At 41.9% G+C, this 16,780-nt stretch overlaps 1 protein-coding gene across 2 annotated transcripts in view; it reads right to left on the reverse strand.

The window, feature by feature from the left end:
• Positions 1 to 15,518, reverse strand: part of SHISAL2B (shisa like 2B) — an 18,655-nt gene extending 3,137 nt beyond the window's left edge. The window contains exons 1-2 of one of the 2 annotated variants that reach the window (XR_014147160.1): positions 14,534 to 14,831; positions 10,747 to 10,985 (exon numbers count right to left, since the gene is read on the reverse strand). Coding sequence is in view for 1 of the 2 variants with exons in the window: in XM_081826814.1 (XP_081682940.1) it covers positions 10,828 to 10,985; positions 15,045 to 15,235 (349 nt within the window). In the remaining variant the exon portion in view is untranslated. Of the gene's footprint in view, positions 1 to 10,746; positions 10,986 to 14,533; positions 14,832 to 15,044 lie in introns of those variants that run through there. The other variant, XM_081826814.1, reaches the window with a different exon arrangement.
• Positions 15,519 to 16,780: the final 1,262 nt, after the last annotated feature.

Consider the following 16,780-nt stretch of genomic DNA (forward strand, 5'->3'; position numbering starts at 1 on the left):
ATTAAGGAGGGCACGTACTGCATGGAGCACTGGGTGTTATACGAAAACAATGGATCGTGGATGACCACATTAAAAACCAATGATGTATTGTATGATGACTAACATAACATAATAAAATTAAAAAAAAAAAAAGAAAAACATTTTTATAGGTTTATTTTTCATGTGCGTAGCATTGTTTGTCCTCTTCAGTATTCTAGCAAGTAAAGATAAAGATCAAGGATATAAGATGTAAATTAGTTGCATATTATCTGGGTGGCTTTTGCATCTTACATAAGCGTTTCTTTAAACATCTAAAACTTAAAATTTTATTGGAGTTCCTGGAAGTCTGAACTGAATGTTGGTTAATTCCTGTCCTTCATGTTTCCTAAGCTTTTTACATTCTTAGAATCATAAGACATTTCAATAAGACTTTCAATGTGTTTTTATCTACCTTGCCACATACAGTTTTTGTTTTTGTCTTTTTTTAATGGGAAATAAATTCAGGAGGTTATTTCCCAACTTAGGAGTTCTCTCTAAGTCATCTCCCTTCTGACAGCTTTAGTTTCCATTATGTATTTTCTGGCAGCAACCAAGTTTATCTAACCCGTCTACTGCCCTCTGAGATTTAAAGGCTTGCAAAAAACATATCCCAGTGTTACAGGTCTTTCTTCAAGGACTTACAAAGACGCCCATTCTCCAGCCCTGACTCATTTCCTTGGCTACTGGATCCTTCTAATCAGTGTAGGTACAAATTTGTTTCTTAGATTGACTTCTTAAAGCAAGGCAGTTCCCCTAACAGAATCAATTTACTTCACAAACAAGAAAAGATTTGTTATAAACACCATACCAATATCATTTGAAGCAGGAATTTTGATTAGCAAGTTAACACCCCTAGTGTTGACTCTCTTCTCACAGCTTACGAAAATCCAAAGGTGCTTTCAGTGTATATCTTTCTGGTAAGTTAGAATAATGGGACATAGGGAAAAACAACTGCAGTGAATAGCTATAGTGATAACAGAGTCCAGCTAACTGCATCTCTGTGAAATAATTTTAAAAGAGCAAGAGAAGTCTGAGCAACCTCACCTTTTCCTAGTTTTGCTTTCATAAATAGAAGCTAATTTCTTAACCAACAAAGTAGGGATAAAGTCAGCAGCCTCTTTTTCTGTCCCAGGACTACAACATGGATTAGATTTTAAAGAAGAAGTCTGTAATTCCATTGAGCTCCCAAGGGATTTGTTACACATAAAAGGTTTTCCTTATTTAATTCCTCCTTTTCCTTACTGAATGCAGACTGTGAAGCTCCAACATTATTGTTCTTTTCTGGGTTTGATATTAGTTGTTCTTTCTGCTGCTCATGTCCCATTTTCATTCTCTCTCTTTTTTTTTTTTTTTGGTGTCTGGTTATCAAAGAGAAATCTCAACCTTCCTTTAATCCTATACCTCTCAGATTGGTATTTAAATTAAAGGTTTGGCCTTTGTCAAAATTCAGATCCAATTCATCAAACAATCTTTGCACATATCCTTATCACCAACTACACCAATATATTTTTTCCTATAATGGTTAAATTTTGCATTCATTTTCAGAACCAGTCCTCAGGAATCCATTTATCTTATAACTCTTCTATGAACTCTGCCCTTGCCTGCCATTTCAAAATATCAAAAGAATACTGGAGACCCCTGCAGGTCTTCATCTCTTTGACTATCTGGCCAGGACTATAATTAAGCTTTTCTGCCATTATCTGCCTACATCCCCCTAGCTTCTGTGTCACATTCTCAGTCCTACAGCAGCTTCTAATTGCTAATTAACTAGCTCACTTTACTCCTGAGTGGAAAATCTACACATCCCACTCATCCCACAGTTCCTCCTAGTGAAAACAAGCCACCTTAAATCTGTACCCTGTGTTTCTGATTTGCAAGAGGATGTTTTCCCTTCGAATTTAATATGAAGCATAGGGCTGGATCTGATGTTAATGATGAAGGGGGCAAAACTTACCCAGTGACCTGCTGATCTTTTGTGCTTTACCCTGTGCAGGGCCCTGCCTTCTTAAGAATATATAGGTATCTCAAGTAAATACAGTTAAAAATTCACTGTAAAAGCTACAGTCTTAGATTTGCCCTTTGGCTTTATCGGTCCATCAGTGAGTGAAGGCAGTTCTATCCAGAAATGTTTTTCCTATCCTATTTTTTTCCACCATGGGCCTTTTTTTCCTTTTTCTTTTCTGCATTATTAAAATTTTCCAGCCACTGATGACTAACATAACTCACAAATAACTTAGCTCATATTTAAAATCCTCTAAATGAATTTTCATAAGAGACTAGCTTCTATTTTGTTTATTGATTCCAACGCCAGCCAAGATTGCCTAACCCTTAGCTCTGAGGAGGACCCACAAATACTAAATGTGTTGGTAGCTCTGCTGAGTAATTTGGTTTTCTATATCTAGGGACAAAAACAGTTGTAGGAAATTACAGCCTCGTTAGAAAGGTCCTTTTAGGAGGCACAGTAACCTTTTCTGTCGTTGAGTTCAAATAACCCCATCTTCTACTAAGATCTCAATGAGTTCTTAAGGCCTTTCTGGGGGCGCCTGGGTGGTTCAGATGGTTAAGCGTCTGCCTTTGGCTTGGGTCGTGATCTCCAGGTCCTGAGATCCAGCCCCGAGTTTGGATGCCCACTCAGCTGGGAGTCTCCCTCTCCCTCTACCCCTCACCCTGCTTGTGCTCTCTCTCTCAAATGAATAAATAAAATATTAAATTAATAATAATAAAAAAATTTTTTAAAGGGCACCTGAGTGGCTCATTTGGTTAAGCGCCTGCCTTCAGCTCAGGTCATGATCCCAGAGTCCTGGGATCGAGCCCCCGCATCGGGCTCCCTGCTCAGCCGAGAGTCTGCTTCTCCCTCTCCCTCTGCTCATCCCCCTGCTCCTGCTCTCTTGCTCACTCACTCTTTCAAATAAATAAATAAAATCTAAAAAAAAAAAAGCCTTTCTGAAACAAAGAATGGTATTACAAAATAATTTGGCAGCCTAATTAATAAAAGTTTTGAGCAGAGTTTTGTTGGAGGGGTGTTAAGGCTACTAAGAAAAATAGATCCCAAAGTTATCTATAAATTTAGTGCAAAACCCATCAAAATACCACTTAATTTTTAAAAATTTGACAACATGACTCAGAAGTTTATTTGGAAATCTGAACACTACAAGAGTAGCCAAGAAACTTTGATAAAGAAGCGTAATGGGAGGGAGGAGAAAGTCTTGCCTGGTCAGATATTAAAATTATATCACTACAATAATTTTTAAAGTATTTTTAAAGTATATTATTAGCTTAAGAATAAACAGAGTGATAAATTTAATAGAGCAGAAGGTCTAAAAATGGATCACAGTGTATATAAGAGTTCAGTTTATGACATTTTAAATTGGCAAGAGAAAGATGGATTATCCAATAGATATTTGGACAATGGGCTCATTTGCAAAATAAAAAGGCAGATCCCTACCTCATACTTTACACCAAAACTAAAATTCCAGCATTATTAAAAATTTTAACATAAAAACAATGAATAAATGTATTAGAAAAAAATATAGGTGCATATCTTTATAACTTATAGTGAGCTGAGAACTTTCTTTTTTTTAAGATTTTTTAAAATTTTATTATTTTTTAAGTAATCTCTGCACCCAACTTGGGGCTTGAAATCATAACCAGTCTGAGCAACCTCACCTTTTCCTAGTTTTGCTTTGATAAATAGAAGCTAATTTCTTAACCAACAAAGTAGGGATAAAGTCAGCAGCCTCTTTTTCTGTCCCAGGACTACAACATGGATTAGATTTTAAAGAGGTGAGAAATTTCTAAGTATGAAACTAAAGGGAGAAAATACAAAAGGAGAAACTTCTCTAAATGAAAAATTGTCACATACTAAATTACAAGGGAAACAACTGTGAAAACATTTGCAATATATGTGGAAAAGAGTTTAGTTCTTGTGTGTAAAGTTCTTTTAAAGCAGCGAAAAATGTACATCCCCATAGAAAAACGTGTATAAGATATGAACAACAGTATGCCAAGGAAGAAATAATGATAGGGGTACCTGGCTGTCTCCATTGGAAAAGTGTGCAACTCTTGATCTCAGGGTCTTGAGTTCAAGCCCCATGTTAGGTGGAGAGATGACTTAAATAAATATTTTTAAAAAGAAGAAATAATGGCAAACATTAAAATGCCCACTCCCACTCTTAATTTAAGATAAAAACACTATTAACTTTTTTCAACGAAATTAGTAAAATGTGTATCTTTTGAAATAATAATACTAGTCCTTTTCTGGAGGGCGGTTAGCAACTTGTATCCACAGCCTTTAATACGTGCCCATCCTTTGGTCAACAAGTCCACTCTCAGGGATTTATGCTAAGAAAATAGTTAGATAGTTTGTGCAATGTATGTGTGTAATGAAAAAGAAAATGGAAGCTCGCTCAAAGTCAATAATAAAATATGGTATACTCAGATTTTGGTTTCTAAATACTATTCCCAACTAAAATGAACCAGGCTTTTTAGAGAAATATCAGATTCCAGGGCTGGAACAGGGGATGTACAGGCTACCTGGAACATTTTGTGACAGAAAGCAAAAAAGTGCTCAAAAAATTACGGACACAGTTCAGAAGGACAAAGGACCCAATTGAAAGGGGCTCCCACAGGACAAAGCTGAGACAATGTAAGCATCAGAATAAATAATGACAGTCATAGAATATTTTAAAACAAAGCATCTGAGTCCCTACTGATCTGAAAAAATAAAGGAATAGGTCAATAAAGAGGGGAGAAGGAAAAGCTCTTCCTTATGTTTGTTATTCCTTAGAATAACAAACAATGTGGGGCTTGGAAAGTCATCATTTTATAACTATTGTAATAATAGTTTTAAAATTATTTTGAATGAAAAAATTCAGTCAAGAGCCATCAATGAGTAGATGAAAGTTTGAGGAGGAACAGAATATTTTCAATCTCAAAGTACCTCCCTACAAATTACTTAGGAATTAATAGGGGAAATAGTGACTTTACAATGTCTTAATCCAGCAAATACAACCTTAACCAACGAATCAAAGTTCACATCACCCCTAATGGGACAAACCAATATTATGTGCTTCCTGATAGGATGCCCTGAGAATATGATTTCTGTGGTATTCCTGTCGAAAGGTATTATCTCTCTCCAATCATGAGAAAATACCAGACAAATTGAAAGACCCTTTACAGGATAACTGGCCTCTGCTTTTCAAAAATATCAAGATCATGAAAGACAAAGAAACGCTGGGGATTAAAGGAGGCTTAAAGAAATATGACAATGAATTATAAGACTAGATCCTAGATGAGAAAAACATCGCTATTAAGGATATTGGCAAAATTTCAATATGAACTGCAGATGAGATAATATTACTTTATCAGTGTTACATGTCCTGACTTTGATAAACATACTATAACTATGTAAGAAAAAAAAGTAAGTTCTTAGGAAACACTTACTGAAATATTTATGGTTAAAAGGCATGATATCCGGGGCACCTGGGTGGCTCAGTCGTTAAGCGTCTGCCTTCGGCTCAGGTCATGATCCCAGGGTCCTGGGATCGAGCCCCGCATCGGGCTCCCTGCTCAGCAGAGAGCCTGCTTCTCCCTCTCCCACTCCCCCTGCTTGTGTTCCCTCTCTCGCTGTGTCTCTCTCTGTCAAATAAATAAATAAATCTTTAAAAAAAAAAAGGCATGATATCTGCAAATTATTTTCAAATGGTTCAGAATATATACATTGAGAGAGAGTTGATGATAAAGAAAATGAGGCAAAATATTAACAATGAAGTAAATCTGAGGAGGGGTCTACAACCTTCTCTATACTATTCTTGCAATTTTTCTGGAAGTGTGAAGTTATATTGAAATAAAAGAATAAAAAATCATAGCACTATGTCAGGATATTAAAGTGGAACTATTCTTTGGCAAAGGCATTTATTCATTGGCAAACAAAGATGTCAATATTGTTCAGTGAAAAAAAATAGCACAAGACTCATCCCCCCACTTTGTTATGGTCATGTATGGAGAGCTGCATATCAAAAATCCATGGAAGAATTCAACATAGTGTTAATAACCCTCATCTCTGTATGGTGGAATCAAGGAAGACACTGTTTGTTTGTTTCTCTGTATTTTCTAATTTTCCATCAATAAAAGCGAATTGAAAGAAACGTTTTTCTTTCTAGGTGACTCTTCTAAGAAGAAGAAATAGAGCAGACCATTCTGAGCCAGTCCGAGTCATGTTTTGCTTAATGGGTAGAAGAAACAATTATGTGATCTTCAAATGTGCTTTCTCAGTATTCCATATGTAATTTATGTTTTTCTCCTAGACAGCTGCACCTTACTGAGGATTTGCTTACCCTTTTTCATTTATATCACCTGCCTTTACAAAAGAGACCACCAGATACAGGGGCTTGGAGTTGTCTATTATCTCTATGCAACTGTATTATTTTATTTGTACCAAGCAGCTCTACTAATATCCGCCCTTTTAATTTCCATCCAGAACTCTGCTTCCAACAGCCCCTCTCCTCAGGCCTCCATCCCTCCCTCCGCAACCCCGAGTGTCAGTGGATGCTCAAAACCACAGGGTGGATGTGTTTGATCTTCCCAGAGCACCAATTTTCTTCAGATATGAGAAGGAGAAGATGTTATTATTAGAGTAAAACAAGCCATTACATTCAGCCAAATTGAACAATGATGTAAATTTTAAAAATAAGATGGGAAAAAAATAAAAATAAAATGAAACTTCAAATAATTTAAAGTTCATAGGCCTCAGGCAAGTCTTTCCAGTCTAGCCCCTGGAATTCTGGAGGTACAGGTTCCTTTCTCATTCCCCTTTAAGGATTTTCCAGCAGAAGAGTTTGAGAAGCAGGGAGCTGGGACATTCAGCCTGCTAACTGCTTCTCTCTTAGCCATTAATTCTTCTACAGCTTATGAAATGAGACCTCCCCCTCAGGAGTGTCTGCTCAGAAAGATGCCCTTCACACAGTCATCTTCTCAGAACTCTACAGCCGACAAGCAATGGGGTTCTTTTAAACACTGGCATTTGAAACACACATAGCTCAAAACACACAAAAAAGGGAACAAAAAGATGATGGGATACAATTTAAAGGCAATCAATTTCCTAGCCACAGCTCCTGTGCACAAAGCGAGCCCTGGAGGTAGCCCAGTGAACCTCTGCAGTCGCTCCCAGCGGCCTGCTGTTTTCAGGATCAATTCAAAACGTATAAAGGCTTAAACTGTATACATTAAAAAGGAGGGGATGCCTGGGTGGCTCAGTCGGTTAAGCGTCTGCCTTCGGCTCAGGTCATGATCCCAGGGTCCTGGGATCCAGCCCTGAATTGGGCTCCCAGCTCAGCGGGGTGTCTGCTTCTCCCTCAGGCCTCTCCCTCTACCCCCACCCCCACTCATGCTCTCGCTCTTTCTCTCAAATGAATAAATAAATCTTAAAAAAAAAAAAGACCAATAGAATAAAGATACACAAGGGAAAAACCTTGGCACAACTGCCTAAGATTAGACTTAGACGGTTGTCTTTTATAGAAACAGAAAAGTTCAGTGCCCTAGGTCAGTTTTAGAATGTGCACAAAGACATTTTTCCCTTTAGGCCATTTGAATTGCCTGTAATGAAAACAGTCTCAATTATAAAAATTAATGCAAAATAATGGGAGGTCGACTCTTAAGAACAGATCTTTTTTTCTTTTTAAGATTTTATTTATTTATTTGACAGAGAGAGAGAGAGCGAGAGCAGGAACACAAGCAGGGGGAGTGGGAGAGGGAAAAACAGGCTTCCCTCCTAGCAGAGAGCCCGATGCGGGGCTCGATCCCAGGACCCTGGGATCATGACCTGAGCTGAAGGCAGACACTTAACGACTGAGCCACCCAGGTGCCCCAAGAACAGATCATTTTGAAAGAAGATGAAACCGGTTTCCTCTGATGTAATGTTTACCTACTTGGTTCTTCTGCAAACATTTTACTATCCTTGACCTGGAAGGCATCCCTTAAGTGGAATAAAGACTTTTTGTTTTTAATAGCTAGAACACTGGAACCTATTCCTAGGTGGGAGAATCACTGGAACAGAGCATGCACACCTCACAACAGCACCACAATGTTTTCACTCTAAAGGGTCACTTTCAAATATAAACCGTTTTTCTCTTCCTATTTCAGTGACATTTCGATTACCTATTTTGTTTTGGGCTCTTCACCATGTCTGATTTGGTTAAAATCAAACCAAAGGACCAAAATCACCTCATTGGAAAGCAGCAGGAAGGCAGCGATCATATAAAATCCTGCCTTGTCAATAGCAAGCACTCAGGAAAAGGTGCCTGGAGTTAATTTGCTGGCCTGATAAACAATGTTTTTGAGAGGAGACATTTCGATGCAAGAAAGCAGCTTCCTCTAACTACCTCAGAAGTGCATCAGTGGATCTCCTTAGCTAAACAGCAATGAGACTACAAGACTTGAATCAACAAGCCAGCTAACTCTGTTGCTAGGTTCTCAGAGCCAACATGAAATAACATTTGGGGGCAGTCCCTGAGATCAACCAGGAAAAACAACCAACTTCTATTTAGCACAACACATGGCATAGAGGAGACATTCAATGATTGTCTGATACTTCTGGAGGGGACAATAAAGATGCTCCTGTGATCACCTACTATAAAGGTGTAGCACTACTCATTCAATTCATTCAACAAACATTGCTAGTGCTCTAGGCAGGAGGGATACAGTAGTGAGGAAACAAGTGAAAATTATTATTTTCCTGGAACTTACTTTCCAGTTGGAGTGGAGAAAAGTTAGACAATAGGTAACTAAATTATATAGTATATTAGTGCCACATGCTTAGGAGAAAAATAAAACAGGAAGGGGGTATGAAATGTTGAAGGGGAGTTAAGTCACCAGATATGGTGACCAGGGAAGAACTCCCTAGGAAGGTGACTTTTAGTAAAGATTTAAAGAAAGTGAAAGTCATATGGGTATCTGAGGGAAAAGCCTTCTGGACCATGGTGACAGCACATGCAAAGGCCCTGAGGCAGAGGAGTTTCAAGGAACAGCAAAGAGGCCAATGTGTCTGGGCACAGGAGATGAGAGAAATGGGGGGCGGAGAGGGCAGACCACAGAAGCCCTGGTAGGTCCCAGTTAAGACTTCTGTATCTAACAAGAGAGATGGGAAGCAATTAGGATTTTTTAGCAGAGGAATGACAAGACCTGACTTAGCTTGTAACAGGCTCACTTTGGCTGCTTTGTGGAGAGTAGACAGCAGGGGAGCGAGGGCTTACTTAGCTGGGAAGGGAAGCTGTTTGTTTTAAAATGCAGAGTCTGGAGTTTGCGGTCTTAACAAAATCCCTAGGTGATTCTTATGTATAGTAAAATTTAAGAATGTCCACGTTAAATTATCTAAGCACTTGAGACAAAAATTCATTTTATGCATTGGGGAGGGTAGGTAATATGGTGAGTACTGGGAATTGTGTAGGGCCGATGAATCACAGACCTGTACCCCTGAAATAAATAATACATTATATGTATATACATATATATATGTATATATATATACACATATATAATAAAAAATAAAAATAAATAAAAATAATATAAAAACAAACTGAGTTTAAGATCTAATGATTTGGTAGTCACTAATCCACTGCTTCATTTTGCCTGTGAAGAAACAGGATCTAAGCCATTGGACTAAATTCAACTAACAACCTGTCAATTCGGCCACACAGTTCCAAACAGTGCTTCAGAAAAAGAACTGCTAAGGGAGCTTGGCCTCTTGCTCTGTGACGCAGGACGCCCTCTGAGAGAGACCTCCTCTACAGAAAAGGAAAGTAGAGCTAATGCGATCATTCAGCGACTGTATTTGATAAGGTCACAGAGCATGTACTCCAGAAATATAAGTTTCAGGGTTCAGCCAAAAGAGAGCATCTGAGCAGGTGATTTTCCAAAAATTTTTAAAGTAAACTTTTTCATTCTCTTTTTAAATAGAAGTTACTGAGCACTTGTATCTTATTCTAAATAGATTCTATTTATATATTCTAAATTTTTATTAAAATACACTCTATATATCTCAAAATTTATGACTACTACTTTTTAAATACACTAACAGAAATTTATATTCACAAAAATCATAACAATTCTTTCTGACTGAATTTCATAATGCTAGCAATTAGCATTTGTGTGGCACTTTGTAACTGAGATAATGAATCCCAGTTCCACAAACTATACATAAACATTTCTTTCTACTTTATAGTCACTCTTCCATGCGCGCCTGCACACACGTATACCTTAACTAGTTTGTCATCTATTCAAGAACAAAGACGGTCTTCTATTTACCTTTCCTGTTTTTCTATTCCTTTTGTATGCCTCTGAGATATTTTAGGTACCTCCTCTGAATTCTGCAGCTCTCAGGCACCCAGGTGAATGCTCAGCTGACCACCGACTGACCCATCTTGAGCAATGCAACCCTGAGAATTAATTATCAGATATTTTGCTCCTCTATTTATTCTACATCTTTGGCTCTATCACAAACAAAATTTAACAACTCCATGAAGCTAAAACCTTTATAACTGAGAGCCTTAAATACAGTAGAGCGATTTAGTGGATCCATGAGAACAAGTTTTTCATGAGAACATTTACATCCTGCCCCTCTTCTGTCCTTTGGCCCAATTTCTCGAAGGTATTTCAGCATTAATGCCTAATTTCCTATGAATTTCTATAAAGGCACATAATGAGTTGAATTTTTAAAAAGCATTCATGGCTCACCGGATGGTGTGTCACCCAGGGACAGGTGATTCTCTTGAACAGAGTGCAGGAAGTTGGCTGCAAATAATGGACGTGGATTACCTTCGTGAGTGGAAGAAGCCTCGAGGTGCTGAAGTTTAAGGCCAGTGTCTAACTTTCGAGGCTTTGTAGACAGAAATAAGCAGCAGAGGACACAGACGCTGACGACAAAGGCAAGCAGAACAAGGGCAGCAGTTCCCAGTCCAACCAGGGCACCGATGCTGAAGAAACAGGAAGAACATCCTCACTGTCACACAAAATGGTTTACACATACACTAGAGAGAAGGTCTGAAGATTGTTCATCCTTGCTTCAGTCATTCCTAGCCAAGCTATATTTTAGTATAAACAGTACATGATTGAAATCTATAGCTCACCTTTTGCTTTCATCAAATTCTTCTATTTTCTTTACACATTTATATGTTAACATTAGTATAGAAAACTATGTGAACTCATATGGCAGGTGAAAGGTCACGTGATTCTCCCGGGCAAGTTTAAAGATATTTCAGTCGAAGAAACCTCTATTAGTATATTTTAGGGGCGCCTGGGTGGCTCAGATGGTTAAGCGTCTGCTTTGGCTCAGGTCATGATCCCAGGGTCCTGGGATCAAGCCCCGTATCAGGCTCCCTGCTTGGCGGGAAGCCTGCTTCTCCCTCTCCCTCTACTGTTCCCCCTGCTTGTGCTCTCTCGCGCTGTCAAATAAATAAATTTTTTTAAAAATCTTAAAAAAAATTATATTTTAGAAGGAAAAATCGTGTTCACCCACAAAAAATGAATAGAAAAATACTGACTGGTGCAAAAGTAGTGAAGCTCTACTGAGCCACCCAGGCGCCCCAAGCCTCTGACTCCTGATTTTAGCTCAGATTATGATCTCAGGGTGGTGAGATCAAGCCCCTAGACAGGCTCAGGCTGGGTGAGGAGCCTGCTTGAGATTCTCTCCCTCTGTCCCTTCTCCCCTCCCCCGACTCTAAAAAAAAAAAAAATAAATAAGGGAAGTAATTCATGGTATAATCATCATTGAAATGGTCATTGACAAGTAATGACCTTTTTCTTCATCATCGTCCTGGCCTGCCTGCAGGCTTCTGCTATTTCCTAGAGATTAGGGCCCCGACAAGTTTGACAAGTACCAAAGAGAAGGAGGGGAGAATCTGACCAGGGAGGCTAGATGTGTTAGGGTTCTGGAAAAAAGGAGAACAGAATTAAAAGGGAGGTGCTTAAGTTCATCCCATTTATCCTTGATTTTACGAGATAAAGCCCCCTGCCATTTAGAGATTGCCTCCTTGGCCACAAGGGAGTGGAGTGAGACCTCCAAAGACACTTGTGCTTGGTTTATTAATGTCAGCCCAATCCCCCTAGCCCTGCACACAGTGAAGACTGGATAATTCTGTGGCTAGAGTCAATATACGTTTTATATTTAAATTGGAGTTTGCCCTCACTTGTGCACTCTCTTCCAAGGGCGAGACTCCCTGGCTCTGGCAAGTCCTCTTTCATGTTTGTTGGCACCAAAGCTGACTTTTGTAGATTATATACATCAGGGAGGGTTAGGACTACGCACAGACACAGGGGAACATAAGCCACTTAATTAACATTATCTGCTGCACAAGACAGCTAGGCTGCCACACATCTAGAAAGATTCTTGAAATGAGAACCGGTTTTTAAAAAAATGCTCAAAACGGGGCGCCTGGGTGGCTCAGTCGGTTAAGCGTCTGCCTTCGGCTCGGGTCATGGTCCCGGGGTCCTGGGATCAAGCCCCACATCGGGCTCCCTGCTCGGCGGGAAGCCTGCTTCTCCCTCTCCCACTCCCCTTGCTTGTGTCCCCTCTCTCGCTATGTCTCTCTCTGTCAAATAAATAAATAAAAATCTTCAAAAAAAAAAATGCTCAAAGTAAAAAGTAATTTAGTCCATTTAAAAGTAAAATTGTCAACCTAATTAAATTCAACATGCATATTGTGAGCTTTTAATGTACACAATTTAAAAGCCCATCACATGATTTGTAGGAAAAACAAAGCATTCTCTTTCTGCTTTCTATTATAATTAAAGAAAATAATGGCAGCTTATCCCTTATCTCGTTGGTTAATGAGCGCTGAGAACACAATGGGGAGTCCGAGGAGCTGCCACCATTATTAACACCACCTTCATAACCTTGACAGACAGCTTGTATCACAGTTCCATTTTATAGAAGCGTTGCTTCATGCGTACAAAACTCTAGATAAAGATGAAACTCCAGGAATCTCCTAAAATAGTCCTTTTGACAACCGCTTACTGAACTCATGTGTTGCCCTGTGCAACTGGCATCATTTTCCTAGGTCCTGAAGCAGGTTACCAAAGGAAGCCCTGAGAGGGTAGGGATTTGGAGAAGGAGCAAAGATTGTGGTGGGCCACTCGCAGGAAAGGGAGAATTATCCTTTCCTCCCAGCACTGGGATGGCAGTCCGCTTTCCAGTCCCTGCGGGGGGGTCTGAAGTTGCTGCCTCGTTCACGCCGCAGTTCTCCTACTCAGCACCTTTGCTTGCCTCGGAGTGGCTGTGCTGTGCCTTTCTCCAGCAGCTGCAGAATCTCAGAACAACTGCTAGTGACTTCGGGAATATTTTTCGCAGTTGGACTATTTTCAATTTGGGCGAAGAGCAAAGAATGTGAGGGAGATGAAGCGCTGAATTTTTGCCTCCCCATTGTGTTCTCAGTGCTCAATAACTAACAAGATCCCCAGGTTTAACATTGCCAACAGATGCTCTCAGTTGAAATGATTTTTGTGTGTCCTAGAAACTGAGCTATACTGTCCGTTGTGTCCGTGCTGAATGAAGACCCGGCAAGCTATTCATTCTCTGTGCCCTCATAAACCTATCCTCTGCTGCCTGTCACTTTGGAACTATTCAAGGATCTGAGAATCCCAGGCACTTTTCCAATTGAGTTTGACTTAAGAGTTGCCAGGTTATTAACACCTCCAAGGACTCAGAGCTGGGTTACTATGCTATTTTCCAAAAGGCCGGATAATATGCCAGTGCAATACTGATTACTTCTCCAAATGAGAGGGATAAGCTGCCATCATTTTGCAAGATTATGCCCCACTCCGGCACAACACAATGTTGTTAGCTGAACTTACTGGTAAGTGGCACTCCTTTTGAGATTTTTTTGATGCTTGCAATACCTTTTGGAAAAATTATTTTACTGCCTCAAGAAATAACATTTAAAGTCAGTTGCTGTGGACTGGACATGTGTGACAAACTCTGGATCATGCTAGAGGATTAGAGAAACACCACTCTTCCGCTTACTAGCAGAATCTCTCTCTTGTCAGGCATAAGCTAATTAGTTTGTGCGAAACAACTGAAGGTGGGTTTGGAATTCTTTCACATTCATTCTCCAGGCAAAATCAAAGAATGGAGTTCAAAGGTTACAATCTTGGGGGGGGGGCGCAGAAAGCATTTTACAGTGAAAATATCTGCATAAATACTAGGTGGAATAAGTAAAATTCCCATCATAGGAAAAAGAGGCAAGAAAGACTCCACCTTAAAAAGTCTCTTGTCTTTCCAGTAATGGCCGAGTGGCTCAGGTGTTAAGAAAGGGGTGTTCTGAAAAAGGTTCTATGGAGTATTACAGCAAGTAAAACTTTCCCTGCCTACTGTAGGTCTCCAGTTCGGTTCTGGGTCAGTTTCGGATCATCTGAAAAGAGCAAATTATAAAGTCCTGTCGCTGTATGTGTACACACACACACACCTCTTTGATTTCTTCTCACCCTCAGAGAGACTAATTTAAATACTCTGGTCCTTGGTTAATACCTTAAAATGAGTCCCAAAGTCGTCCCCTTTCTACTCAAAGCACCAAATGCCCAAACAAATCAAAAAGAGAATGAAAACCTCCTCAAGTTATCTGCGTGTCTCCTGTCTGCCGGCGGAGCCTCCTGCCTGGAACTCGTCCCTGGCGGGCGTGGGCACCCGGCGCGGGGCTGAGCGGGGCCAGCCGAGCGGGTACCGCGTGCGCCCTGGGCGCACAGCCCGCGCTGCTCCCGAGCTCCTCCCGCGCCAGCCTCGCCCGGGGTCCAGGACCCACTCACACTTTTGGCCGCCACAGCCTGACCCTCGCCGGACGGGGGCAGCACCGAGCGGGTCCCGGGGTCCGGGGTGGGGGAGCTCCGAGCCGGGCGCGCTTTGTCTGCTGGTCCCTCACCCGCCCTCGGAGGCTCCATGTCCTTCCTGAGGGACCCGACCCGAGCGGGCGACCCTCCCACTCCCGGGGTGGCACCGCTCGTCGCCTCCCCAGAGCCCGCCGCCAGCCCGCCGCCCTGCCCACCTGAGGCTCCACATATAGCTGTGCTTGTAGGGGAAGTAGCTGCCCGGCTCGCTGCAGCAGTACTTGAGGTCGGCGAAGCCGCAGCAGTAGAGCAGGGCGGCCCCCTCGCCGCTCCGGGGGCACTCGAAGGGCTCCACGAAGCTGTGGTTGAGGCTGTAGTAGCCCGAGCACACCCGGCTCGCCTCGCTCATCGCGGGCGGCTGCGGACAGGGGCACGCTTGCCCCCGGACCTGCGCTCGGACCGCACGCGTCCCGCGCCGCCCGCGCCCGCGCACCCCCACGGCCCGGGCTTTCGGTCGGACAGCCTGGGAGTTCAGCCTTCGCGCGCCTCCTCCGCGCTCTCTCCTCCCCCTGTCCACATGGGGTCTGGTCGCTTTACTCGCGCATCTCCCCCTCGTTACTGAGTGGCCCTTTTTTTCTGCCGGTCTTCGACACTCTAACTCTTCTCTCCCGCCCTTCGTGGGCTTTCTTCCCGCTCCCTTGACTCCCCTCCACTTCCCCTCACTTCATCGACAGCCTGGGGAGCTCAGCAGGCACACACTGCACGCCAGGGAGCGATTTCATCCGAAGGCAAAGTGGAGGTGCCATGTATGTTTGCCGAAGTTGCCGTCTGCCTGCCCGAGGACAGGGCAGGTGGGGTCGGGGCAAAACAGAGCGGGGCCGGGGGAACCTTTACCCACCGCGGGCACCGACCCACGGAGCTGCGTAGTGGGCAGAACCAAAGACCCTGAGCTACCAGGGTGGGGGTGGCCGGGGAGGCGTACTCCGTCTTTGAGAGGTACACGTGAAACATTAAAATCTGCCAGTTAAAAAAAAAAATCAAAGACAGGAACAAGGTTTTTCACCAAAAAGCTAGCCATGCATTCCGTATTCTGTGAAATGGCCTGCAAAGGGAAGGACAGGCCAGGGATTCAGGGAAAGAAGGTGAGGACTTTCTGCAGAGACAGAAAGAGAAGGCGGCAAAGGAAGATAGGGAGGAAGAGACCTGCATCCCTTGTGAAGCGCTGCAGAAATTTCTCTTGTTTGGTACTCTCGTTTAGTGATGCATTTGTTCACAAAGTCTTTTAAAATAACAGTAGTAATGGATGCCGTTGTAATAAACCAAACAACATCTTGGTGTGTAAAGAAGAAAATAATAATAGCCTTAAGGTGGGAGAGGAGGTGACTGTGACGTTCATAGAATTGGTAAGATAGATAGAACAGTGTTCCTTCTTCTTTATTTTTTTCTGCGTCTTTCCTTGCGGCCAGAGGGTTGATTGGGTGTTGTGATTTTGAATTTTACCTTGTTCGGTACTGGGACTGGGTGTTTCTGTATTCCCAGAAGGATTCTTGAGCCTTGTTCTGGAACATGGTTAAGTCACTTGGACACGGTTGGAGTCTTTCGAGTCTGCTTTTAACCTTTGTTGGCAAAACCAAAGTGGGCTTGAGGACTAAACTTTTCCCTGTCACTGAGGTGATGCTCTTCTGAGTCCTTTACTTGACACCTTGTGGGTTCCGAGACTTACCATTCTGACTGGTGGAAACAAACTATTGCAGGCCTCCTGACAGTTCACAGGAGCATTCCCTCTGCTCCTTTTAGGTAGCTCTTTTCCTGGCTTCCGGTGGTTTCTTGCCAGGCCTGTGCTGATCAGTACTCAGCTGAAGACTCAAGGAGATCCTCCAGGGATCCAGTTCTCTCTCTCTCTCCTCTCTCTCCAGCTCTCTACTCCCTGGTATCCCGTTCTGCTCCCCCTCTA

The sequence above is a fragment of the Leptonychotes weddellii genome, chromosome 7 (assembly GCF_054177405.1).
Source record: "Leptonychotes weddellii isolate Sample4059 chromosome 7, ASM5417740v2, whole genome shotgun sequence".
In the NCBI taxonomy this organism is placed as follows: Eukaryota; Metazoa; Chordata; class Mammalia; order Carnivora; family Phocidae; genus Leptonychotes; species Leptonychotes weddellii.